At 47.8% G+C, this 25,996-nt stretch overlaps 5 protein-coding genes across 5 annotated transcripts; 4 read left to right on the top strand and 1 right to left on the bottom strand.

The window, feature by feature from the left end:
- Positions 1–7,602: 7,602 nt before the first annotated feature.
- Positions 7,603–8,328, bottom strand: F5J12DRAFT_790116 (uncharacterized protein). Its single transcript, XM_051743817.1, has 3 exons — positions 8,221–8,328; positions 7,666–8,167; positions 7,603–7,620 (listed from the first exon to the last, which is right to left on the bottom strand). Exons 1-2 carry the CDS (start codon positions 8,281–8,283, stop codon positions 7,703–7,705), a joined length of 528 nt encoding a protein of 175 aa, XP_051605412.1. The 5' UTR covers positions 8,284–8,328; the 3' UTR covers positions 7,603–7,620; positions 7,666–7,702.
- Positions 8,329–8,398: 70 nt separating this feature from the next.
- F5J12DRAFT_908955 (Nop14-like protein) lies at positions 8,399–11,436 on the top strand. Its single transcript, XM_051749001.1, has 6 exons — positions 8,399–8,679; positions 8,735–8,996; positions 9,049–9,191; positions 9,244–10,056; positions 10,104–10,889; positions 10,942–11,436. The coding sequence occupies exons 1-6, from the start codon at positions 8,413–8,415 to the stop codon at positions 11,350–11,352; spliced, it is 2,682 nt and encodes an 893-aa protein (XP_051605413.1). The 5' UTR covers positions 8,399–8,412; the 3' UTR covers positions 11,353–11,436.
- A 64-nt stretch (positions 11,437–11,500) lies between these two features.
- On the top strand, positions 11,501–12,070 carry F5J12DRAFT_759595 (uncharacterized protein; the record flags this gene model as incomplete). The annotated part of the gene is made up of 1 exon (XM_051742108.1): positions 11,501–12,070. One exon carries the CDS (start codon positions 11,501–11,503, stop codon positions 12,068–12,070), a length of 570 nt encoding a protein of 189 aa, XP_051605414.1.
- A 1,055-nt stretch (positions 12,071–13,125) lies between these two features.
- Positions 13,126–19,893, top strand: F5J12DRAFT_711310 (uncharacterized protein; the record flags this gene model as incomplete). Its single annotated transcript, XM_051740696.1, has 20 exons — positions 13,126–13,466; positions 13,514–13,669; positions 13,718–13,814; positions 13,861–14,337; positions 14,384–14,617; positions 14,664–15,896; positions 15,947–16,469; positions 16,521–16,989; positions 17,044–17,344; positions 17,396–17,571; positions 17,627–18,071; positions 18,125–18,395; positions 18,443–18,640; positions 18,694–18,818; positions 18,875–18,963; positions 19,017–19,139; positions 19,195–19,282; positions 19,329–19,541; positions 19,592–19,804; positions 19,858–19,893. 20 exons carry the CDS (start codon positions 13,126–13,128, stop codon positions 19,891–19,893), a joined length of 5,808 nt encoding a protein of 1,935 aa, XP_051605415.1.
- A 216-nt stretch (positions 19,894–20,109) lies between these two features.
- Positions 20,110–21,572, top strand: F5J12DRAFT_790132 (yeats family protein). The gene is made up of 6 exons (XM_051743818.1): positions 20,110–20,163; positions 20,215–20,354; positions 20,404–20,540; positions 20,601–20,829; positions 20,884–20,920; positions 20,974–21,572. The coding sequence occupies exons 3-6, from the start codon at positions 20,514–20,516 to the stop codon at positions 21,464–21,466; spliced, it is 786 nt and encodes a 261-aa protein (XP_051605416.1). The 5' UTR covers positions 20,110–20,163; positions 20,215–20,354; positions 20,404–20,513; the 3' UTR covers positions 21,467–21,572.
- Positions 21,573–25,996: the final 4,424 nt, after the last annotated feature.

Genomic DNA, 25,996 nt, shown 5'->3' on the forward strand with positions numbered 1-25,996 from the left:
CATACATCAACTCTGCACACCATTGCGAACTTTAATGGCTGTGATCTTCTTTCAGTCTACTATGAAGATCCTGCCCTCAACACTGTTCTGGCCTTCTCAGTCACCCACGATACGTTCGTCTATATCTACTTCAACGTCCACCCACTCTATGACCCATGCTTCAATGGCATCATCCCTCCTCTCCACCTTTGGAACCAACATCTTGAGTTCCATTTCTGAGGAGTTTGGGTTGACAGAAGCACTGACATTTGGTGTGTACCAAGATGGTTCCAAGAATGTCGATGCAGAGGAGACTGCTTTGATAGCAGTCTCTTTAGGTTTATTCGACAGTACTGGGATGAAGCCAATATGGGAGATAGCCTGTGATATACACCTTCTAACCAGCATCTTTCATGGGGTACAGACCCCATTAATGCTAACTTCACTTACTGGCCTGGCACAGCAGAGATTATTGCTGATCTCGAATGTGCCATGGAGAAAGATACTTTTGATTATCTCCCAGAACCCCGACCTCAAGGAATATGCACTATGGCTCTTAGCCAAGCTCGTGAGGCTCGAGCCATATGTCAAAAGTTATCCTCTTCCAAGTACAATGGATGTACTGTACATATCAGGAGGGTGATACCACATGGGAACTGACACTTGTATAATTGACGAATCCTACAATTGTCTTGAAGTTTTTTGTAGAGATACTCATTTTCGTCATTCTCCTGCTATAAATGTACCATATTCTTGCACGGATCCATATCTTGGATTTCGTTCAGATGGAATACCATTGCATGATTGCAACTGGAGCTTTTTAAGCTACCATTATTTTTGTCCACTAGACTTTGAAAGTCTAGAGTGCAACAACTCTCGCATCTCTGCAAGGAGATTCGCTGAGAGAGGTACATCAGTCGGGAAAATATGGCAAAATCCTTGTCCTCATGTTCCCAAATGCAAGTATCGCCATCCATCTCAATCTGCTAGAGCATCTGCTCGCAGACCAAAGGGCAACAAAATCCATCATTTAAATCCTCCATCCATTAAAATCCATCCGACTCACTCGCTCTTATATGAACATCTGCTTATGGACTTTTGACACTAGATGTCCAAAGGTCTTTCAAAGCAGATCCCAAAACTGAACGGCTTGAACTATGCCTCTTGGTCAGTTCTTATGAAGGCTTACATGCAAACATTTGGTATTATGGGAATTGTTGGTGGCACCATTGCCAGACCTGGTGCTGGCACTGCTCAAGCTGACATCGATGCTTGGGATACCTCTGATGCTCGTGCTCAAGGAATTTTGACATTATACTGCGATCCTATGATTGCAATGTCAATTGATGGGCTAGCCACTTCAAATGAAAAATGGCTTGCTTTAAATACTAGTTATGGCACTACATCAGCAATGACTACATTCATGGAGTTTCAACGCCTAATTCATATCCAAATCAAACCAAAGGATGATATTATGGTCAAGATCTCAGAGATCACTATGCTCCTTACGGCCATAGCAGCTCAGGGTATAACCCTAAACAATAAAATGAAAGCTCTCATCCTGGTTCATGCTATGTCTCAAGCATGGGAACAAGCACCCATCAATATTCTCTCATCTATTCCTACCAACCAACTTTCTCCTGATACTGTTATACCTCGCATGAAAGAAGTTTGGGCCCACAAATTGGGCAAATCTATGCTTCCCCAAACCGAAAAGGCTGGGTCTTCCTCACAGACCCATATTAAACAAGAATCAAATTCTCTTCTGGCATGCATGAATAAACCTCCACTCTGTAATATTTGCAGAGGTGGCCATAATACACAAGATCACATTGGTGGATCAGGTTCTGGATCTAACCAAGGCTGGAGTGGCTGAGGTAGAGGTCATGGAAATCGTGGTCATGGACATGGAGGCTATCAAACTCCTTACCCACAACAGCAGCAAGGTTCTGGTTCTCGTGGTCGAGGCCAAAACTGTCGCCATGGCAAGGGCAAGGCCTGCACCAATAATCTTGAAATTGAAGGAGCCAAAACTTTAAATTTGGCTTACATTGAAGAACTCCCTGAGGGTTCTTATGATCCTAATTCCAGATCTTGGGATGTTTACCCAGATCAGGAACAATTCAAGAATGCTGCTGAGGAATTTGACATTACTGCTCTCGATATTCCTATCCATGAAGATTCCCCTGAATATTCTCTCCTGGATCAAACTCTGGTTGAATGAGTCTATTCTAATGACCTCAATACCTATCTCGGATCTCATGTTATTACTGAGACCGAAGCATATGATCCAGATCTGTCATGACAAGATCTTAATATGGCTATGGAAGTTGTAGGACACACTCCACATAATCCTGTGTCTCCTTCCACTGGTCAACTTGTGCCGTGGTGTATTGAAGAAATTTCAAATTACCAACCAGACCAAGTTGAGTCAGTCAAGATTCATGTAAAACTTCTGATATCTAATTCTCCCTGTACATGTTCTATTTGCTGCCGCACAGCCCTCGCTTGCCAGTGAGTGGACTCATCCCTATGGGAACACTGGAAATGGATGAACTCGGACTCTTATCAGAGGACAATTTCCGTTCCCACTACTCAGCCAAACAGGATATGTTTGAGTAGTTCCAGTGAACCCACAATATGAGTGGGAGCTTCCCTTTTGGCTGGTGAGAACATGGTGGAGAATCAGAATGTTGAGGATTATGGCGGTTCAGCTTCACCAACAGTACGGAATAATGATCAGTCTGTCTCTTGACTTTGAGGACATGATTGTAACAACTGAGGATCTCTCTGAAAATCTGTACTTGTAAAAAGTTTTAAAAAGAAAAACTGTCCTATGTCCTTGTCTCAATTTCACGAATCAGTGCCAGAACCGATTGTAAATAAACCTTTTCGCATAAAGCATAATCCAAACATTGAGTATGATCCAAATGAATCTGTGTCGGGATATCTCCCTTCTGCATTTGATGGACATGCCTTCGATTCTTATGACTGTTACCCTTTGGGTGTACATGTCAGTTTAAAGAACCTACCAAAGGGTGAGTCATTATGGATGTTGGATTCTGGAGCATCACATCATGTGACTCCTTTTAAAACTGATTTCCTCACTTTTCGAGAATTTAAAAATCCTCCTCTTGCCTCTACTGCTGGCCTGAGTTGAGTTCAACTTCTCGGTGAAGGAACAGTGGTTATTCACCTTGAAAATGGCAGTAACCTGCCCTTGCATAATGTTGTTTATAGTCCACTCTTTTCAAAGAGGTTATGTTCATGAAATATGCTCCTAAATAACAGATACTGGAGCACTGCGACACTCACTGGTGAGACAATCAGAGCACCAGATGGCTGGATTGTCCTTGAAGCAAAAGTAGCTTCTCCGACTTCACCTCTTCATTGGTTTGTGGGTGTACTGCTTCCACCTACCACTGCCTATGGGGTCCTTTGCCCTCTGGTTAAGGAATCTCAAGAGTCTATCTGGCATAATCGCATGTGTCACCCTGCACAAGCAGTTCTCAGACATATTCACTGATTAGGCCTTAAACAAGATATACAAATACAAGGAGACACTTCCTCCTGTAAAGGTTGCACACAGGGCAAACTTTCTTCCAAAGCATTTAAACCCTCATGGAAACAAGCAACTAAACCTCTCACGTTGGTCCATGCTGACCTTCTTGAGTTACCTGTCAAATCCTACTTTCGGTCCAAATATATTCTTACCCTCTTGGATGATTATTCATCTTATGGTTTTTGTCTCTACCTTTGAAACAAATCCAACACTTATACTGCTTTTGCCAATTGGATGGTCTCTATGCAAAACACTACTGGACATCATCTTCTTGCACTCCATTCAGATCGAGGGGGAGAGTTTATGGGTTCTACTTTCAAGGTGCTCCTTTCTTCACATGGAATTACCCATTACTTATTAATTGCCGATCAGCCTCAACAAAATGGTTGTGCTGAACAATTTAACCAGACCATACAAGAAAAAGCTGGAACTATTCGACACCATGCTTGTGTTCCAAAACACTTCTGGAATTTTGCCTTTGATTGTGCACTTCATGTGTACAATAGAACTCCTCTCAAGAGGATTCTATTCAAAACTCCAGTTGAGCTTTTCTTAGGAAAGGTTCCTGATATTTCCTATTTCTGCACCTTTGGCTGCAAAGTCTTTGTATGGGTTCCTAAAGAACAACGAAAAGACAAACTGGAACCTCATGCAGTCGAAATGGTTTTCCTAGGCTACAAGCCTAACACAAAAGGATACCGCTTTTTACATGGTCAAAAGATCATTTTATCTCGAACTGCAAAATTCATAGAAGACTCTTTTCCTTTCTGTTCTGATCATTCTTCAAAATCCAAAACCTTTGACCCCAGTTCCGATGATGACCAAGAATCATCTACTTCCGACTCTGAAAGCCTACATTCACTTCCAGATCCTGATCAGATCCAACTGGTGCCTCATCACCGCCAACCACCTTGTCCATTAACTCCTCCACAACCACCAAACCCACAGCAGAGAGCTGTGGACCAGCCTAGAGCTCATCAACAACAAAGAAGAGCACCTGCTGCTGCACCACCAGTCAACCCTCATCATCTTAGGCATCCTCATCAACCAGAATTTGTTCAAGGAGACTCACGCAATGTTCACAGAGCTCAACCTGCCGATGACAGAGAACCTCATCCAAAGCATCATTTTATACCAGTATCTCATCCTGGAAACATATATGGAGATAGACCTCCAGTCCAAATTGAACAAGATATACAACAAAATCAGGATCAAGCACAACAGTGGATTCATAATGCTGAGCAACATGCTCGCAACTCCAGAGAAGATATTCGGAGGCATGCAGAAGAAAGGAGACCTCCTTCTCCGAGGTTACCTCCTGCAATGATTCCTCCTGAAGTTCCTCATCAGTGGACTGAACATCCACAAGGAACAACACATCCATCTCCTGGATCTCCACTCACTCCTATTCTGGATACTCCTAATTCACCAAAAGGAATGCCCAACCAACAAGTGGAAATGCATCCTTTTGAGTTTGCACTCGCTGCACAAATAAAGGAATCACCAGAGCATTATAAAGATGTGCTAAAATTATCTCCCGATTTACAAAAGAAATGGTTTGATGCCATGAAGGATGAATTAAAGTCTATTGAAGAAAGACAAGTATGGACCTTGGTGGATCCTCCTAGAGATCGGAAACCTGTAAAGTGTCAATGGGTTTTCGCTATCAAAAGCGATGGTCATTACAAAGCTCGTCTTGTGGCAAAAGGCTTCACACAAGAATTTGGTACCAACTTTGAAGATACCTTCTCTCCAGTGGCTAGATTCAAAACAGTGTGAATCTTACTCACATTCACTGCCCAGAAAAATTGGGAAATGGAAGCCCTGGATGTCAAAACTGCCTTCTTATATGGCAATTTAGATGAAGAAATTTATATGGAGCAACCAGAAGGTTTCAAAGTTTTGGGTCAAGAACACAAGGTTTATCAGTTGCTTAGGGCTCTTTATGGCCTAAAGCAAGCTGCACTTGCATGGAATAAAGCCCTTCATCAATCACTTCTTTGAATGGGCTACATATGTTCAAAAGTGGATGCTGGAATCTATATTCACACCTCAAAAGCTGGCATCATCATTTTTCTCGTCTATGTCGACGATGGACTCTTTCTAGGATTGGACAAATGTCTTCTAAAAGCCAAGAAAGAACAATTCATGAAGAAATGGGAATCCCGAGACCTTGGGGAAGTCAAGGAATACCTTGGCATTCAAATTCATCGAAATTGATCCAAAAAGGAACTTTACTTGGATCAAATTCCCTATGTCAAAAAGGTCATCAAAAGGTTTAATATGGAGACTGCTCGAAATGTTCGCACTCCATTACCTTCGGGATATCAACCAGAAAAAGCACCATCAGATTACCAAGCCACGTCATCACTCTGAAGCCAGTACCAGTCTATTATAGGGTCTTTACTCTATATGGCACTTGGCACCAGACCAGACATTGCATTTGCTGTCATTTGCATGTCACAATATATGGCAAATCCTACTGAGGATCATCACAACAAGGCCTTGCATATAGTTTGCTATATTGCATCTACTCCAAAACTGGCCTTATACTATTCTGGACTCGAATCTCAGATCTATGGCTTTGTGGATTCTGATTGGGCTTCAAATAAAGACACATGTCATTCTACCACCGGTTTTGCAATGTTCCTCAGAACATCCCTTATTTCTTGGCACTCTCAAAAACAGAAGACAATCGCACTTTCCTCTACAGAAGCCGAATATATGGCTCTCTGTGATGCTGCATGTCAAATCAAATGGCTTCATATGCTATTTGATGAACTCAAATTGAAGACTGAGAAAACAATTCTCTACTGCAATAATATGGGAACTCGCTTTATAGTGGAAAATCCTGTATCAGATGGTCAATCTAAACATATTGACGTCCAATGGCACTTCGTTCATGAATGTGTTCAAGATGGTTTGTTCGGTATTGAATATGTTCAAACTGACAAACAAAAAGCAGATGGTCTTACAAAATCTCTGATGTGGCAAAAATTCGAGACAAATCGCTCATCAATGGGATTGGTAAACCTCCCATTTTAGAGCAAGGGGGAATGTTGGAAATATCCTAATAGTTCCGACGTCTAGACATGTCTAGACATACATGTGTATCAACACATTGTATATCACATGACTTGCCTTAGCAATCAGCTCCACAATGATGTCACTTATGACATCATACTATACATCATATTCCATAGCATTCTGCACTATTCTTTACTATACATAGTAGTAGTTTCCTTTTACACTACTGGTCTGTGCATACCTACTCATGTATATAAACTCGGGACTTTCTCCCTTAGTCCCACAGTTAAGTTCGAATCTCATATTCATTCTTCTATTGTCTACATGACAACTGAGCCCCTACTCAGAATTACTGTTGCTTACTCAAGCGCTACAACCATTCTAACAAGGCAAGTGTTCTTGTCTATATTGCTCTTCGTTTCTCCCGTTCCTCTGCACAATAACCGGGCCCGGAAATACTATGTACCTTGCCTAGTAATACCATGGTCATCTGCAGCCCACGACGCGGGTTACACGAGACAACGCTGGTTCGTTGGTTCGTTGATAAGCTGTCCTGGCCGCGCGGTGGGAGCGTTAGAGACACGAATGGAGACGTTAACAACGCAGTGGGGTGGTGCAAGCCGCAAAAAAGGTGGGAGCAAACATCAAGGGTGACATGCACGACAAAGGCTCTTCACCTGCAAACTGCCCTCTACTCGAACTGCCGATGAGTTCGTCATGCGCGAATGTTGGCGAAGAAATGTGGTATTTGTGACAGATATCCGTCGGGACACCATCAAGTCATCAATCGGGCGTTCGGATTTGGCGTGGCCCACGGATTCACGACCCTCACCCTGCGCCTCCCAAGTCCGGGCTGAGGCTGAGTCGAGTCAATCGCTGCCGCAGTGTAGTAGTCTCGGAGCAAGTATTCGCTACAGTGGAGCCATTTACCAGGTAGCATCCTCACCAGTCAGAACATCATGTAAGGAACATGCACGCACCCCAAACTCAACTTTCATGAGTCCAAGCCAGTAGACGGGAGGTCACATGAAGACGTAAGAAGATATAAACAACTGCGTTGGAATTAAATACAGGCATACCTCCGTTGTATGGAGTACCTTTAACCGGAGTAACTGCAAATGAATCTATCACTTGTCATCTCTGCCCTTCGGAATTTCGCAGACTGTCATTCAATTGACCGATGTTATCAACTGGCGGTGCACCCCATACCAAAGTTTTTCGTGTTGGATCGAGGAGCCGGGGGAAAGCACGATCGAGAACAGGCGCGAGAATACCTCGTTGGTCGGCTTGACGAGTCACCAGTTCTACGCTCCTCAACGACGGCGCTGGAAACGGAACTAGAGCTTCTGCTCCGGAAGCAGCACGGTACTCAGTGGGAATGACCGCAACGTCTGCGGATGTACTAGCACCAACATTTTCGGCAGCCCGGCCACGCATCATCTCCCTTGCTTCTTCATCAACATCCGAGAAGTCCTCTTGTTTCACTGCACGGATGGAATACGCCCAGACGCCAACCCCCAAGCCACCAAGTATGAGGCCCGTGATGGCATTCTTGACGCGAAAGGGCTCGCGAGCGCGGAGAAGGCCGGGAGACATTTGCTACGGCGCAGGGTTACACTGTCGAAAGGACCTGCACCAACAGAGAAACTCACATAGCTGCGAGGCCGATAGGATTCCCTGACGGCCTCCTGGGATATGTACGGCTCGTTTGACATGATTGTTGTGTGCAGCTCGGCGGGTCGAAGGCTGCGAGAGTGGGCGGCGGCCTACGACAAGTCACGTGCGCCTTCCGCGAGATTTGTACCGGCAAATCCATCGTGCACGAAAGTTATTCGCCAACAGCCATGGCCGGATCACAGTTGACCCAACTCAAGGATTCACTCTCCCACATAGGTCTTAACGACTTCTCGCGAAATAACAAGAAGAAGAAGACCTCGTCACGCGCTGCCGAGCGCGATAAGGTCAAGAAAGCAGCAAAACTTCGGGACATTCAGCAAAAGTTGAACCCGTTCGACGTCAAGGTTACCAAGTTAAAGCATCATGTTGGTGGTCGAAAGATTAAGGGTACCATGGGAAGACCAGCACAAAGCAAGCAGGCTGGCATACAGCAAGTATTTGTCCCATTGTGTGTCCTGCAGGGGCTTGCTTATAACTGTTTGCTTGTAGCGAGAGAAAACGCTCCTGAAGGAGTTGGAAGAAAGAGGACGTGTCGGAGGAGTAGTTGATAAGCGATTTGGTGAAAATGACCCGAGCATGTCACTTGAGGAACGCATGCTGGAACGATTCACGAGGGAGAGACAGCGGACGTCTAAGGCGGACGTGTTTAACCTCGAAGACGAACAAGAACTAACACACTATGGCCAGAGTTTATCGAAAATCGATGACTTCGACGATTTCGGCATTCCTATGGATGAAGACGACGACGAAGGTACCTTCAATTTATATTATGGGTTTTCGTTGCTCACACATGTGTATGCAAGATCAACTTGACCGTGAAACTGTTCATAAAGCTCATTTTGGAGGCTTCGATGAGGATCACGGTGCCGAAAATGTGGAGCCCAACAGCAAAAAATCGAAAAAGGAGGTCATGGCCGAAGTCATTGCTAAAAGCAAAGAGCACAAGGTAACGCTCCATTATATGCCGGTGTTCGATTCTCAACGTATGAGCCGCATAGTTACGACGGCAAATGGAGAAAGAAAAGGATGAAAACATTCGACATCAACTGGATCAGGATTTTGATTCCCTCAAATCCTTACTTTATGCATCTAATCCATCGCCTCCAGAGGGTGCACCAAGTGGTACTCTGGACACCTCGGCAGCTGAGGAAAAAGATGATTCCTTAGATTATGACAAACAAGTTCGGGAACTAGCCTTCGACAAGCGCGCCAAACCGAAGGATAGGACAAAGACGGACGAAGAACTGGCATTGGAACAGAAGGAGGCACTTGAGAAAGCTGAGCGTCGAAGACAGAGGCGAATGCTCGGTGAAGATTCTGACGAGAGCGATGTCGATGTGGGAGACATTCGAAAGCGGAAACGTGCTCCAGTTGGAGATGACTTAGAGGACGATTTTGTGGAGGGTGATTCAGGTGTTGTGGGGGCAGGCTTGGGTGAGGAAGGCTTAGCACCTTCTAGTAGTGAGGCGGAAGATGAAGAAGCAGACAGTGACGCGACGGAAGACATGGGCGAAGATGATAGCGAAGATGACGAAGATGACAACTCGGTTTCGGCGGAGAGTACGAATGAGGAGCTCGGGTCAGAACAAGAAGACTTCACAGAAACTATGACTGCACAGCAAGCCTTGCGTCCGCAGAAAACTTCAAGGGCTCCGAAGGAGCTTCCGTACACTTTCCCTGCTCCAGAATCACATGAAGAGTTCCTTGAAATCATCGAGGATGTTCAAGATGAGGATGCTCCCGTAGTTGTTGAGCGGATGCGAGTGATCTACCACCCCAGTTTCGCTCCAGATAACAAGCCGAAGCTGCAGGTATGTCCTTCGCTCACCTTTGGTTCGTTCATTGAGAATGTCTGCAGACCCTTGCTCGTGTCCTCGTGGATCATATCCTATACGTTACGTCTCCTCCGAAACCCCGTATTAAGCTTGTATCGTCCTTGATTCCTCACTTGTTCTCCCTCAGCCGATCGTACCCCTCCGAAGTTGCCGAGTGTTTCGTAGGGAAGTTATCTCTGATGTACAAGAACCTTAGGCGGGGTTTGGCATCCGGAGCTCTTGAAGCAAACTCCAGAACTTGGCCAGGCTTTTCTGAGCTCACGTTCCTACGAGTTACTGGCATTATCTGGCCAACCAGTGATATGAAACATATCGTAGTGTCACCCGCGCGGTTGTTGATGGGTGCCTACCTCAGTCTGTGTCGTGTGCGATCTTTCGCAGACGTTGCTAGTGGGCTTTTCTTGTCTTCACTGTTCCTCCAGTATGAAGCACTCTCAAAGCGGCTGGTGCCCGAGGCGGTGAATTTCGCTGTGAACGCCGTCTTATTCCTTGCACCGAACTCCTACACTTCCTCCGACGCTCTGCCTGGTACCTTCCCTTCCCCCGACTTTCGCTCGGACCTTTGTGCGCCGTTAAAGATCAATCCCAAGGTTGCCAAAAATCTTGTTTTCTGCAAACCGGATTTGTGGCAACTGTTGTCAGGTGATGCCACCGAACAATCCAAACTCGACGCGCTTGGATTGGCTATCGACCTTCTTGACCGGTTTGCGGAATTGTACAAACCCCTTGATGGATTCATCGAACTCTATGATCCCATTTGCTCGATCATATCGAACTTGGAGTGCGGACGACTCTCCGAGGACGTTCAGGTGACCATGACCATCTTTCAATACGGCACTTTATCTGATAATGGCTTCATAGTCTTCTTTAGCGTCAGTACGAGATAAAATTGGGCGTCTGCTCAAGTTTGCACGGCAGTCTCGCAGGCCGCTCCACCTTCAAGCACATAAACCTATACCCATCCCGACTTATGTCCCTAAGTTTGAGCAGAACTCTTCGTCATACCTCCGCCGACAGGACCCAGATCGCGAGCGGAACGAGGCCTCAAAACTGCGATACCAGCTTAAGCAGGAGAATAAAGGTGCTATTCGGGAGCTGCGCAAGGACGCAAGATTCATCGCGGCGGTCGAGCACAAAAAGCAGATGGAAAAGGATCGAGCTTACAATGAGCGTATGAAGAAGGCATTCGGTTCTTTGGAAGGGGAGAGGGCAGAGCAGAAGGCTATGGAGCGCCAAAAAATGAAAGAGAAACGACGCGCTGGACACAAGTAGATTATGTTTGTATGAAGTACTGTCCGTACCTGTCTGGATATCGGTCACGTGGGCAAATCATGAGGGAATGCTTTGATCTTGTCGCCAACTTCCTTCCTGCCGCAGTTCACGGCGGAGTGATCCAATTGAAGCCCACTAACACTAGCGTATGGATGCGCCTTGGTCTAGTGGTGTCGTTCCTGCGACCTTCCAGACTCCGCATAACAAGAATGCGATATCTCCGAAAGAGTTCCTAGAGTTCCTGCATTCTATCCAGGCGTCCCTCCACCAGGATGGCGTGGCTACCCGAAACAAGGATGGATGGGTTATAATGATCTCCGGCCTTTCTGACTTTTGGGGTTCTTTTCCATTCCTTACCTCCGCGTCGCGAGGAACTAGTAACGAACGCATCACCCTCACCCATTATGGCTTAGGCATACTTCAGTATCTCTCAGGAGAATTCGAACGCGTCTTCTCCGGGGAGGATGAGTTGCTAAGAAAGTTATCTGTGTCCCTACTTGGGCTCTGCGTAGCAACAGAGGCGTGGCTGGAAGTAGAGGAGAACGGTCCTGAAGACAGCAAGAACCCATCCACCTTGTACAAGAAAGCTTCCAGCATCTTAGTCAATCTCCTTCGGGAATGGCTCGAGTATTTCCCTCAAAATACGGAATATACTGCAGTGCCCTCAGTGGCTTTGGGGTTTCTGTCTGAAACGCTTGACGTGACTCATGGTGTGTAAGCTCCATCTGCGTCGTATTGGGCGCCGCTCACCCATACAGATGTCTTGAGCGGAGCAGAAGGTGAACAACATCCATTGAACCTTTGCTTTTTCTCGAGACCACGGCTCGCGCGAGGGACTCCTTGTAAGGAGGACATTCCGGTAGGTGCCTGCCGTTCTTTGCGTATGCACGGTTTTTGACTACGACAGATCCCACCAGGTAGCTCGAATATGATCCGGCTACCCAGCGCATCGTACATTTCTGTTTTCTGCAGTATTGTTGTTGACTTACTCAGCCAAACGTTGCCACTTGCGAAGAGTTCGTATTTCATGACCGTCGACCTAACCCGTCGTGTGGTCCAGCTGACCCGCGAAATTTTCGATCTTTGCTTGAGTGCGCCAATGAATGTGTCGGCGCGAACACGCTGCCTTATCCGTGTTGTGGAGAGTTCTCGTTCTCTGCACTCGAGATTTGATCTTGAAGCTGTTGCGATTGAGGACCTGCCAGCACGTCTATTGGCCCGGCAACTTGTGAAAGAAGCAAACGCCCAGTCGAATCCCTCACTGAGACACCTCGCGTCGTTATTCTCCGATGAAGCGGAACCCTTTGTATTGACTCCTACCCATGCGTCCGCTATACTCGAGGTTATTTCGAAAGATGACGTTTCTGTCAACGCGGAGCTTAAAGTCAGTTCCTCACTGTGTATATTATTTGTACTCGAACTCATCGTTCGTAGGCCCTTTCCGCTCCTTACCTCCGCAAGTGCGTGGATCGAATGACCAGTCACGTCACGCTGGGCGCGCAGAGAACCACCCTCGCAGGGATTCTTCATCAGCACGGGCTCTCAGTTGAACGGGACGTTAACGATTCGCATCAAAGTCAACCGAACCAGGTAGTTGGGAATGCCGAGTCGCATTCATCTGAATGGCGATCTCTGGCCTCGCAGGAGTTACGTACCATGATTGATGACGGGAACGGTGTCTGGATGGATGTTGATGACGGACTTTCGGACACACTATATGCAAGCCGAGGTTTTGAGATCATCTCACAGATGCTGAACAGGTATGGGACGAGAATGTCAACGCAGCTCTTCTTGACATCTTCAAGGCCTTTGGAACAGGTTCCTCTTGCCACTAGGATTGCAGTGGTTAATTTCATCACTCTTGTCTTCACCCAAACAGCTCGGGTTCCCACCGAAGAGGGTACCTCCGTGGAGGTCTGCGTGTTACTGGCCAAGGTTTTGGTCGGACCCTCTTCCGAAGTGAATTCCCTGCTCCGTCGGAAAAGTTACAAGATTCTGTCCAAGGTCATCAAGTACGGTATCAAGGAGTTCGCAGTCAACGATTACAACATGGTGACCGAAGGTCTACAACGTGGGTTACTCGACCGGAATAGGACCACAAGGCTGAGCGCAGGGTATGTGCCATGTGATCGCTCAAAAGTTTTGGTTATGATTCCCACAGAAATGCCGTCGCAGAATTGATCAAGGTTTACATGATTATCCCAGAAGAACAAGCAAAAGTCCACTCCTTGTTCTTTCACTTTAATAGAATACTTGAGTCAAACATCTGGGATGGAGTCAAGGAGACGATGTTGATTACGATCGGTTTGATTGGCAAGTGAGTTCTTTCTGCTTGCGTACAGTTCCATCCTCCGACACAGTCCAGACACGCGAATGGTGATATTCTACGAGAGGTTGTATTTTCCCTAATATTGCAACTTGGAGAGCCCAATCCTTCAATAAAAGCAGTCGCGTACACACAGGTCAGCATCTCTCTCTACGCTTTTCTGAACTCATTTTTCCCCTTAGCTATCTAAACTGGCGAGGCATCACAAAAAGCCACCGTACGCACTGGTTTTACCCTTCTTCCCGCGCGTTGCCCCGCATATTGTTCTGCGGAAGTGCACCAGACCGACTCTGCTTGCGGAAACATGTCAATTTCTCTCCGTGCGTCCTAGGGATTTCCTATCTGTGACACTTCCTTGGACCCTCCCTTTTGTTTTTGCCAATTGCGACAACAGAGTCCTTGAAGAGATCTCCACTGAACTTGAGAAAACACCAGCATCTTTTTTCATCAGTCACTCGCATGATATTCTCTCTTTTGTCTTTAGGCTCCAGGGTCCGGGGGAAACCAGGAAGGCCCTAACCTTCATCGTGAATGTCGTCGCTCCTGAAAGTACCATGGTTGACATTAAATCCATTGTCGGGAGTTGTCTAGTAGCTCTTCTTGCAGAACTCGTTGTGGTTTTGGGTGACGAGAATGAAGAACACGCGGTTAGCCTTTTCGTCTCTAGTTCTTTCATTCCTGTTGACGAAACACCTCTTGATGAAGGCCTCCGATGCGCTGAGAAAGGTTGCGCGTATTTTGAGCACGGAAGGCAAATCCGATTCTGATCCAGCACCACTCCTCAAGAAGCATATGCTCGGTATTGTGTGTTACATTAACGATAAGTTGCAAGATGTACGTGGAAAGCAGCCGATGATGTCCAAAACCCGAATTATTCGTGGGATGGCGGCCTTCATTAGGCGCATAGGGGACGGTGTGCATAGTGTTGCCCCACAGGTGGTCTACATGGTTACGTTCTCATCTGTGTCCACTAAAATCGATCCAGATAATGGCGACTCTGCAAACAATGTTCACAATTCCAGAGCTCTCCGAAGTCGCGCTGTCTACGTGGTATACATTTTTAACGACGATAGCCCCCCAAGATCTTGGTCCGCATGTCGGAGCCACTAGTGCATCCTTGGTATCTTCATGGGAGCGGCTCTCTTCAACAAGCCGTGAACTTGCAAAACGGTGCCTTGACTACATAGTTTTTGAGGCCGAGCACATATCCGAGGATTACTTAGACGAGATAGCGGATTTGAGTGACCTACCGGAGTTGCATGACACAGATCTCGAGATCAAGCGGCGTCGCGCTAATCGTAACCCTCGGCAACAGCTCTTGATTATACTCGAACGCTCAAGCAGTGACAATCACGCGGTCGCTCTACGTTCCCTTGCAGAGCTCAGGACCTTCATGTTTTCTACTTACCCAGACTTCACCCGCGGCCTAGCATCCGGAGATGCATTCGATCCACTAGTAGGGACGATTCAGTCGACGCTGCTGCACATTGCTTCACGAGATGGGGATAGCAACGAAGATCTTCGACTGCTGACTTATGAATGTATTGGTATCCTAGGTGCAGTCGATCCAGATCGCTGCGAAATTGATCAGCACGATTCGAGAATGGTCGTGCGCAGCAATTTCACTGACGAGGCGGAGTCCGTGTTATTCGCAATGCACCTCATCAAGGACGTTCTGGTTGGCGCGTTCAGGTCTACTAGCGATATCAAGTATCAAGCAAATCTCGCGTACACCATCCAGGAACTCTTGCGATTCTGCAACTTTACTCCTGCCCTCGTAACTTCCAGGAACACGACTTCCGTCCCTGTCAAAGTGAGAAATAGATGGAATAACCTTCCAAAGCACGTTTTAGAGACTATCACACCTCTTCTTGAAGGTCGATTCACCGCCCCAAGCAAGATACCCGTAGTTACGCAACACCCCATCTATCCTGAGCAGGATACGTATCGAGAGTGGCTCCAATTGTGGACGACGCATCTTATCACGCGAGCTTCTGGAGATACTGCCCGACGGATTTTCGGCGTATTTCGGACGGCAATACGATACAAAGATGTTGAAGTGGCTCATCACCTCTTGCCCCATGTCGTTCTCAATATTCTTTTGTCGGGCGACGGGAAAGACGCCCAAGATATCCGTGCTGAACTTTTGGTTGTGCTTGAAGACCAAGTCAACAGTGGGAGTTCGAGCAGCGCCGACAAGAAGCTGCTTAGTGCTCAGGTAAGTACTCCGACCACACTTGGCCTCAGGACTACTTCGAATCTTTTCAGGTTGTATTCATGCTCCTCGACCATTTGAGCAAATATGTCCGGATTCTCCGGCAAGATATTAGTTCTAGGAAAGCAGAGAGTAGCAAACGTTCTAGAACTCATCATGCGCTAGCAGAAAGTGAAGAACAACTCGTTCGAGTGGATTCCCTTCTTTCTAGCATCAACCACGATCTCATGGCCAAAGCTGCACTGCAGTGTAAAGCATACGCGAGGTCACTCATGAACTTCGAGAAACAGATTATTACCCTCCAGGAGCGAGATCGACCTGCCTCGCAGAGAGATTTAACGCCTTTTTACGAGCGGCTACACGAGATATATGCCTATCTTGATGAACCCGACGGTATGGAAGGCATATCTACGCTCATCCTCTCACCCTCCCTCGAGCATCAAATCCGGCAGCACGAAAGCACTGGACGGTGGACAGCCGCTCAGAGTTGCTGGGAAGTCAGGCTACAGCAGTCTCCCGACAACTTGGATTTTCATTTGGGACTGTTACGCTGCTTGCGTAATCTCGGACACTATGGTGAGCAATTGCTTCCTCTTGACTCCTGACTTTGGATATCATATGGAATAGACACTCTTAGAACACATGTCCGTGGGGTGTTAGTCCGAAACCCCAGCTGGGAATCTGCTCTAGCGAGTTTCCAAGCGGAAAGTGCATGGATGATAGGTGCCTGGGACGACCTACAGCGGATCACGGAAACGAACGAGCTAAACTCACCGTCCGTCATGAAAGCGCGTGTGCTATTAGCAATGCATTCAGGAGAGCATTCGCAGATTGCCACGGCACTCTCAAGGGCACGGAGTGTTTTGGGCTCTCCGATTTCCGCTTCTGGCACTAAAGGTTACCGACGTTCATACGATGCAGTGCTAGACCTCCATGCAATCCACGAATTGGAGATGATCTATCGAACAGTTTCGGGAAACTCCACGGAGGCAAAAGCACTCCGAATGACTCTAAGTGCTCGTTTAGATCTCACACTCCCCAATTTCCGGGTCCGAGAGTCTGTTCTCAGCATGCGCCGCGTTGCATTCTGTTTGAGGTAAAGTCCCTTGCTATCTCAATGTGCGAAGAATATCTGATAGTGTGCAAACAGGGCTGGTTCCAACGCATCTATAAGCAAAGAAATAGGACGTACATGGCTCACAAGTGCCAAAATTGCCCGGACAGCCAAGCAATGGCAAACGGCTTACAGTGCAACGCTGCAGGCCCAGCAAGGAGGCGCACCTTTCTATTTTATGGAAAGCGCCAAGTTATTGAAAGCCACTGGGGAGCCATTACGCGCTCTTCAAGAACTGGAGAACTCGATGCATCTCAGTGGTATGGGCGTGGGCCAGCTGGATACCATAGACTTGACCGAGGAAGATAATGATGAGTTTAAGTGCTTGCGGGCTAAGGTACGCTTCTAATTTTTGAACGTATTGTAGGCATCGCTAACATCCCTGCAGGCGCACATTCTTCTAGCACGATGGATGAATGAATCCGGAAGATATGATAGTGGCCACTTGCTTAAAGCCTTTTCGACCGCCGCAAATCAAGGTGCCATGTTGGAAAGCGCCTACTTCCATCTCGGCCACTTCCACGATCAATGGTTCAAGCAGCTTCCATCTTCCGATGATGAACGGTAAGTTGTACAGGCTTCAGCTCAAGGATTTCAATGACCTTCACTCTTCATGCAGAGGTGTCCGCATGAACTTGCACACAGTCAGAGAATATTCGAAGGCGATGATGCATGGCTCGAAATATGTCTATCAAGCAATTCCTCGAATACTCACTCTTTGGTTGGACGGCGGTGAAAACTCAAAGATAACTGCCCATGCGTTCTATGCAAAAATCAATGGCTGCGTTGCCACAGCGATTGACTCAATTCCGGTGTATAAGGCGAGTCCATACGACTGGGAAAGGAAGGATGTGCTTAAATTGCTACAGTGGTTTGCTGCCTTCCCACAGATCGTTTCGCGGGTCGGACACTCCAATCCAAGGGTTTACGTGATTTTATCTAAACTCATATGCAAGGTCATTAGGGAGTACCCGCACCAAGCATTATGGCTCTTTGCATCTGTTGTGAAGTCCACCAAGGCTAACCGCGAAGCTCGTGGGCGGACCATTCTCGATGCCCTGAAGGTACGTGAGCTCTTGGCTTTCCAAGGAAGCCAAATATCAGACAACATTATCAGAACGATCCGGCCAATGCAGAAACCCAGCTTCCAAAACTCATCACGTTGATCCATGTCATGACAGACGAACTGTTGAGGTTATGTAACTACCCCATCGATGACGACCGCAAAACTCTGAGTATGAGACGCGACTTCCCGAAGCTTGCTGCACTCGGGCGGTCATCGTTACTCATCCCACTTCAGGAGTCGCTTACTGTGAATCTTCCACCCACATCTTCCACCGAGAATTCTGTTCATGTGCCTTTCCCGACCTCTGCACCCACTTTTGAAGGTTCGCTGTTTTGCTCCCGTGATGGCTACGGTTAACCCATTATTCAGAATTTTCTGATGAGATTGAGGTGATGCGGTCGCTGGCGCGCCCTCGAAAAATCACTATCAGAGGATCAAATGGGCAGACGTACATGTTCCTCGGCAAGCCGAAGGATGATCTTCGAAAAGACGCACGACTCATGGACTTCAACGCGATCATCAACAAGCTGCTCAAAGCTAACTCAGAATCGCGAAAGAGGCAACTTCGTACGTCTGGGTTTGAGCAAAGAATTTCCCGACCTTTTAACTCAGCATCACAGATATCCGAACTTATGGTGTCGTGACGCTCAACGAAGAATGCGGCTTTATTCAATGGGTTCCAAACACCATACCAATTCGCCCTGTGCTACTCAAATACTACGAAGCGAAACGAATACGTAGCTGGGTATGCAACCACTGCTCTTACTCTGGAATGCGCGATAATCGAGGACTTCGCTTCAGTCCAGCGAACTGGGTGACACCTTCAGGAAAATTAAGGACGCACAGGACAAGGAAGCAGCTGAACTTTTTGTCACTAAAGTTCTCCCCTCGTAAGCTACATTCACTCCGTTTAATATATTTGTTGGTCAACTCGCTGCCCAAGGTTCCCCCCTGTGTTCCACGAATGGTTTGTCGAGACATTTCCAGAACCGACGGCGTGGCTCGCGAGCCGCCTTTCCTATGGAAGGACTGCCGCTGTCATGTCAATGGTTGGCTTCATCTTGGGGTGATTCAACCTCCCGATCGTACAAGGAATAGACTGATTGTCTCGAACTCTACAGGCTCGGTGACAGGCATTGTGAAAACATTCTCCTTGACACGAACACTGGAGATCTAGTCCACGTGGACTTCAACTGTCTATTTGAGAAGGTGCGTCTTTTGCATGCGGAGTCCTCAGTAACTGAAACCATGGTAGGGCAAAACTCTCGAAACGCCGGAACGGGTACCCTTCCGACTTACACAAAACATGATTGACGGTCTTGGCGTTACTGGAGCCGAGGGAGTGTTTCGCATTGCCTGCGAGATAACCATGCAGCTTCTCAAAAATAATAGGGATTCACTCATGAGCGTGTTGGACGCCTTTATCCACGACCCCCTTGTCGAGTGGGAAGACGAGAAAAGGAAAATGGTTGGTGGCGACTTGTGCAACGGAAATGTTACTCAACCGAGTCATTACAGGATCGCGACCGGCGGAACGCAGTTAGGTCTTCTACGGACCTGCGGCACTTGGCCAAGAACGCCCTACGTCCGATTGAACGTAAGCTGAAGGGAGTTTATTCCCCGTGGAATGTCAAGTCAAGGGCGTTCGGAGGCACCGGAGACGAAAAGGAGATTTCGACCGGTAACTTGGTGCAAATGTTGATACAGGAAGCCGTTGACGATGCGAACTTAGTGAGTATCCTTTTGGTCAATTACTGGCCTAAGAGCGCCAACCTCCACTGCAGGCGAAGATGTATCCAGGATGGGCTGCATGGCACTAAGTAGATACCGCACAGAATATGTTTGAAATGCAACTGGGCACCCAGCCTCATTGGCGATTAAATGGGAGAGCATGCACGTCTCAATGCATTGATGGAATGTCTAATCTACAAGGCTCCACGTTACTCTTTCTTGCCAGGCTTGGTCTACAAATGGATACGCATGTCAATAGTCTAAGTCAACCACATAAGCTGAGTTACGCACGAACACCAGCGCATACATCCCTCCTAGTGTCGTGGCCACACCTGCAATCATCGAGACAGCGTAGAGATCTGGAACATGCATTAATCATGGTGGTGCAGACCGGTAAGGTCAGTAATCACTTAGGAGAATGTTGGAGTATTTTCCACGGCGATATACGGGTAGATGGCTTAGTGCCTGGCAAACAGGTGAATTACTGCAGTTGGAAAAATATAGGGAATTTACCTGGAAAGTCCGCTGCCTCTCGGGAATGCGGTTGGGGCCTAAAAGATTGCTGAATAGAATGGTAAGTTAGAAAAGAAGGTGGCTTACGGTTGACCAGCGAATCGAGAAACATGTTTTGACAGAAGGTGGTTGGTCGAGGTAGGAAGTGTTCAAGCACGGACGGCATTTGCCGGACTGTTCCGAGAGTGCCAACAGCATGGCAGAGGCCCGCGTCCGCGTCAGGGTAAGTACGTCTTTCATACATACGCATCGGCACCTGGGTGTTGATTCCTGGTCACCGCAGGGCGTCACGATACACCGGCCGATTATCTATGGGAACACAGCGACGGTGCTCACCGCAGCGGAAAGGGAAACATGCGGTTTTCCCGACCACACGCACAGGTGGACCGTAGCAGTACGGAGCGCTGCCAACGCACCAGATTCTGATACGGTTGGCGGAGCAGATGACCTCAGCTACTTCATAAAACGCGTGACATTCAAGCTGCACGACACATATTCCAATCCGACAAGAAGTAGGCTCGATTGAAGAACCCTCGCCTTAGTTTCTCCTGACACCGCATCCACAGATGTTGACAAACCACCTTTTGAGCTTTCCGAAACTGGGTTTGTCTCTCTTTCTCTCGTTTCATTTTTACCCATCGTTGACGTCCCTCCAGCTGGGGCGAGTTTGAAATTCATATCCGAATCCATTTCGTCGCCGAATCAGGAGAGAAGCCCATTACCCTCTACCACCATCTCAAACTTCATCCGTGGTCCCTCACGTTTCAGGCGCTAGGAACGGAACCAGAAATTCCGTCCCCTGAAAGCGCAGCCAAGTTCGGCCCAGTCCACTCTTGGCAGTATGACGAGATTGTCTTTACGGATCCCTTCCAGTCGTTCCTTACCTTGCTGACCGCCCACCCTCCCACACCTCTCCCAAGGACGAGTAAAAATCCTACACCTTTTCATACTTCATACCCTGCGTCTCTTGAAGAGACTAGGAAACCCGGCGTGCCTGAGTTCACTGGTGCAATGGAGAGAGATGAGGGCGAGAGGCTGGAAGAGGCCAAAGAGAAAATTATCAAGGAACAGGAAAAGTGGAAAGGCATCCTGTTGGAGCGGGAAAAGGAACTGGAGAGATTACAGAAACTCCTCGCTGCCAAGGACTGAGAAATCAATTATTGTAGCATAGCGGTTTGTACTATCTTACTCTGCCCCGCTGGCTGTCGCGCCCAGTACAGTCTGAATTGCATGCCTTCTGATGGCCAACTAGAAAGGAGAAACTCCTGTCTGCGCAACTTCAATCCTAGCACGTGGCACCGACTCGAGGGTCTAGTCACAATTCATCCACTCACTGGCACCGATATGCCTAGTACTTAGTGCGAGAAATCGCCGACTACTTTCTAGTCTTGAAATTTCGCCTATTGTAAATCCTCCCATGAAACGCCTAATAGTAACTGCGTGGTTTATCCTTTATATAATCCTCGTTCACAAACATCCTGAAGAACGAACCTAATAATCGCGTTCTGGTAGTGCCTGCAAGCGGTGCTGTGCGTTCTTCGCAGTCATTGAAGGATGTCCAGGTGGGCACTAGTTGTGAAGTTCTTTTGGCTCTCGCTATAGGGAGCAAGAAATATTGGAGCCCCTGCACGTCTGAGTTAACTACAAACCATGCTTGCACTTCGCACGTAATCCATATAAAAATACACCTACGACACGGCGGAACAAGCGTAGTCCTACATGCTTGCTTCAGGAGTACACAGTTCCGGTCCGCCCTAACCTCGGAGTTCCACCACCCAGTGTTGGCATGTATGTATTGGAAACTGTACTTCATAGCTATGACCTAGTCATCGGCGCTGGAATGCCCTGAATGGAAGAAATTGTATTCGGTTGTTCAAATCTCCCGCAGGCCTTCCATGTTTTCACCGAGGTCTCGATCCTTCGCATCGATCCGGGCTCATCGCAGTGAAGAATACTGCATGTCCAACGAATATGGAGACTTCTGTATTATGTCGACACTAGATTCCGGACCGGACAATGTACGATCTCTTGCTAAAGCACCCTCAGGACGGAGCGATCTACAATCGATCTATGTACCTGATTGGTATGTAGGCATAGCGAAGTGGAAGTTGGATGACGACAGTTTGCTCACCTTTTGCCGTAGATTTGGGCTACCGACTCAACAGTGCTAATCGTGATCAACTATGGGGATTTCGCATGTACGATGAATATTTGAAGCTTCGTGTCGTTTTTTGGGCGTCTTGGTGATTCAACACCGTAACTCGGCAAAATGTCGGACCACGATGGATTTCCTCTCTTCCCGCGGAACGCAGCGTGCATAGGGGTGATACATAGTCGATTGCCATGCTCGGATGAATGTGAAGAATTAATGAATTAATCGTCACTACTGGGGGACATTCAGTCAACGCCGACCAATGAACTAATGGAGTCTCATCAAGCGTTGACGTGTCTCTCTGATCTCTGGCAATCGCTGTTTCTGCCAATGTCTATAATACATATCAGGTTACTACACGTGAAGTGCTGGACACATACTTATGCTTCTGTGCGAGTGATGCGCTGTACTGGAAAATGTCAGATGAGGTTGAGATACTATGCTGAGAAGGGGAAGTGCGCTGCAGGTCAGCGGGGGGAAAGGAACGACATATCCCTTACACCTCGTTACCTGCCCCACGAAACAAGCCTCCATCCATTCGTTGAGTAGCGATGACAGGGTTCAGGTGCGTAGACAGTATCTACGATATTAGTCCAAAGCAGGATTAACACATTCGGGGAGTTGATGAAAAGAAATTCCAACTGTGCCCACCTGAGTAATTGTCGTGTAGACCCGCTTCCACGAAACAATTATCCGTCGAACTCGCACGGAGTCTCATGGTGTTCTGCAAGTCAACGTGTCCGTGCCAGAAGGCTGAATATATTAAGTCTTCTGAGAAGCATCCCCTTCGATTTAGTATGTACACTGTTCCGAAGTGTGGATCCGAATTTCGACCAGTACCATGATGGATCTTGACTCTTCAGTTAGGGGTTAACCAGCCCAACAGAACCACATAGGTCGTCATGAGGGGAGATCCCATTCCAACACTTCTCTCGACTCAGCAAGTCTGTAATGTTGCTCAGGAGTGAAGCTGTTGTCAGAGAGGCCAACACTTGCATAAGGACATACCTTGCTTCATCGTCCAGAGCCAGGTATCTACCAATAATCACGCAGATACGTTGATCGGCAGTGGTGATCCGTGTCAGGTAAGTAGAAACCAGTAACTCAAACCGATAGCAGATGAACGTACAGCCACAGGGTAGGTCATTGATGTTGAGCTGTTGCTCAATTGTTTGATGGGGGTAGATCCTTGTTTCCGATAAGTACCTACTGCTCCCTGCGGGATGGTTCATTGTGTAATAGGTTGGCTGCCGTGCAGTAGGGCTGTGGCAGCAACTTAACTTGTGGCAGTTACAAATTTAGGTTCTGAAACCTCGTCTAGTGTTAGCATGTTTCAGGCGAAGCGAGAGGAAAAAAAAATGCACGGACGTTTGCGGGTACTAGCCTAGTTGTTTACAAGGTCCGCAGTGGTTCTCAAGAGTCAAGCTTCGACACGAGGGTGTTCGACCCTGGATGATGGGATGCAATTGAATAGTGACGACCGACACCAGCACGTACGGATCAACAAGACTTGCCGTGAGCGAGGCATTCGGTAACATTTTGTACTCCAGAGCTACCCTGATATGAGGTGGAGGGGCACCCTCGTCTCGTCTACAGTTGTTCCGTCGCCCGGCCTTACTACTTCCAGCAATATTGCGAGTAACATCCTCTTGGGAGTTGTTGCGCTGGATTCACGCCAACTGAAGGAACTGCTAAATTATACACAGGTCTATCAAGTGTCACATCCGTGGACCAGCTTAACACCTTTTTTTTCCGCGTCCGCTCCCTGGTGACTGGTATAGTTTCACGTGAAAAGGTCCCTCCCGGCGGCAAACCCTACGTCTCCGTTGCCTTGGATAGGGCCGCCCCAGGCTTTTGATGCGTATCTAATGTTCCGCCGATCTGAAATTCGGGCCTAGTGTCTCGCCGACATACGTCAGTACTATCTTGTGGCCACTATCTAGAAACTTAGAGCTCAAACCTGCCTGGAAGGCGTACCGACAATCGGGGGAACGCCGGGCCAGCCTCTATTCGCCCTCTCCGGTACACGGTAAGTACATATGGACAACCTCACACACTGCTTACTGCTAATAGATATGTCTCTCTCTGGCCTGGCGCTCCGCAAAGTCACCTAAGCATCTCCGAATTTCCTCCGCATGCTCTGACTCTTGCTAAGCCCTCCTGGAAGCTGAACCCTACTGGCAAGTCCCCACGTGAGAGTGAGTAAGCAGCCCCCCCTCCACCTTAAGACCGACAAGGGCGGGCGACGTGGCACGCCACGACGACTCTGAAGTTAAGTTCTCGCTTTGTTCTCGCTTTACATGTCCTCATGATATTTAATACACTCGTTCCTCGGTAATATTTGTCAAGCGCCGAGGGGGAGGAGAAGCGGGGCCCGTGTTGCCGGTACGTAGGAACATAATGCTCTGATTCGTGCTGTCACGATACTAGTACTTTTGTTAAGAACGCACCCTGACACATCTTCCCAGTGTCATACGCATCCTGTAGTGAGTTCCTGTGGCAGACTGAGAAGGTGAAGTCTTCTTTCCAAGTGCAGTATCCTCTGTCAAACTTTCCTCTTCTGGGTCGCAAATACAGCGAGCCGCCTGCATACGTACAGCTGAGAGTATTCCCGTCCTGTACTAAGCAAGATGTTGTACAGGGTGCCATTAACTCCCTACCTTCCAAAAGCGGGTGGCTTCTAGTGCAGGTTCGGCGAAGGACAAAGTTGCCTCGTTCATTCAACTCCCCTGAAGTACTACTAGCCGCTAGACGACTGCAGGTTAATATATCTTCATGGCAACGTTTGCAAAGGATTTTCAATGGCTTTTGTGGGTCGACTTTCCTCCGAATGCCATCATCTCTGGACTGCGGATTCATCCCCTCCTCTACTAACCCATGTACGCTACGCGCTGGCTGACTTCAAAAAGTACAATCTAAAATCGCAGGAACCAATCAAAACGAAACAGAGAAGCACCGTATTATTATGCAAGATGCTCCCTCGTTACAGCTTGGTTCAGTGTTATGCCGTCAACTGGCAATAATGACGAACCCATTTTTGGACAAAGTCCAATTACATCAGGGCCGAGCACAGTTTGCGGCACAGGAACAGTTTAGACGCTGCAGTTACTTACGGCGATTGCAATTAGGTCCTAATATGTACCCTCCCTGCCCCCGGCCCTTTGTGTGACCACAGCTAGCCAAATGGGAATGAGGTCACAGCATCCTCCAATCCGCTGCGCCCGCCCCTGCGTATTACATCCGCGATAGGGGTGCCACTGTGACCGTGGAGGTCCACAGCAGTTCCGCTGGGCACTCTCAGATGCAGAACAAAGGAGCGAGCCCAGAACAGGAGTCCATAAAGATGCCAAATATTATAACCACGCGTGCTGCAAGGTAGCGGAACGCTGCGGTTATCGTTATAGGCTTGATACAGCGAACCAGCGCACGCTCGTGCATCCGGTTCCACGTCCCCTCACGCATTTAAGACTCCGCGGACGTCGGTTCGATTAACCCAACCGTTGTGGGTGACCAAGGTCCAAACACGA

The sequence above is a fragment of the Pisolithus orientalis genome (assembly GCF_024613125.1).
Source record: "Pisolithus orientalis strain OTSU chromosome Unknown F5J12scaffold_1, whole genome shotgun sequence".
Taxonomy (NCBI): Eukaryota; Fungi; Basidiomycota; class Agaricomycetes; order Boletales; family Pisolithaceae; genus Pisolithus; species Pisolithus orientalis.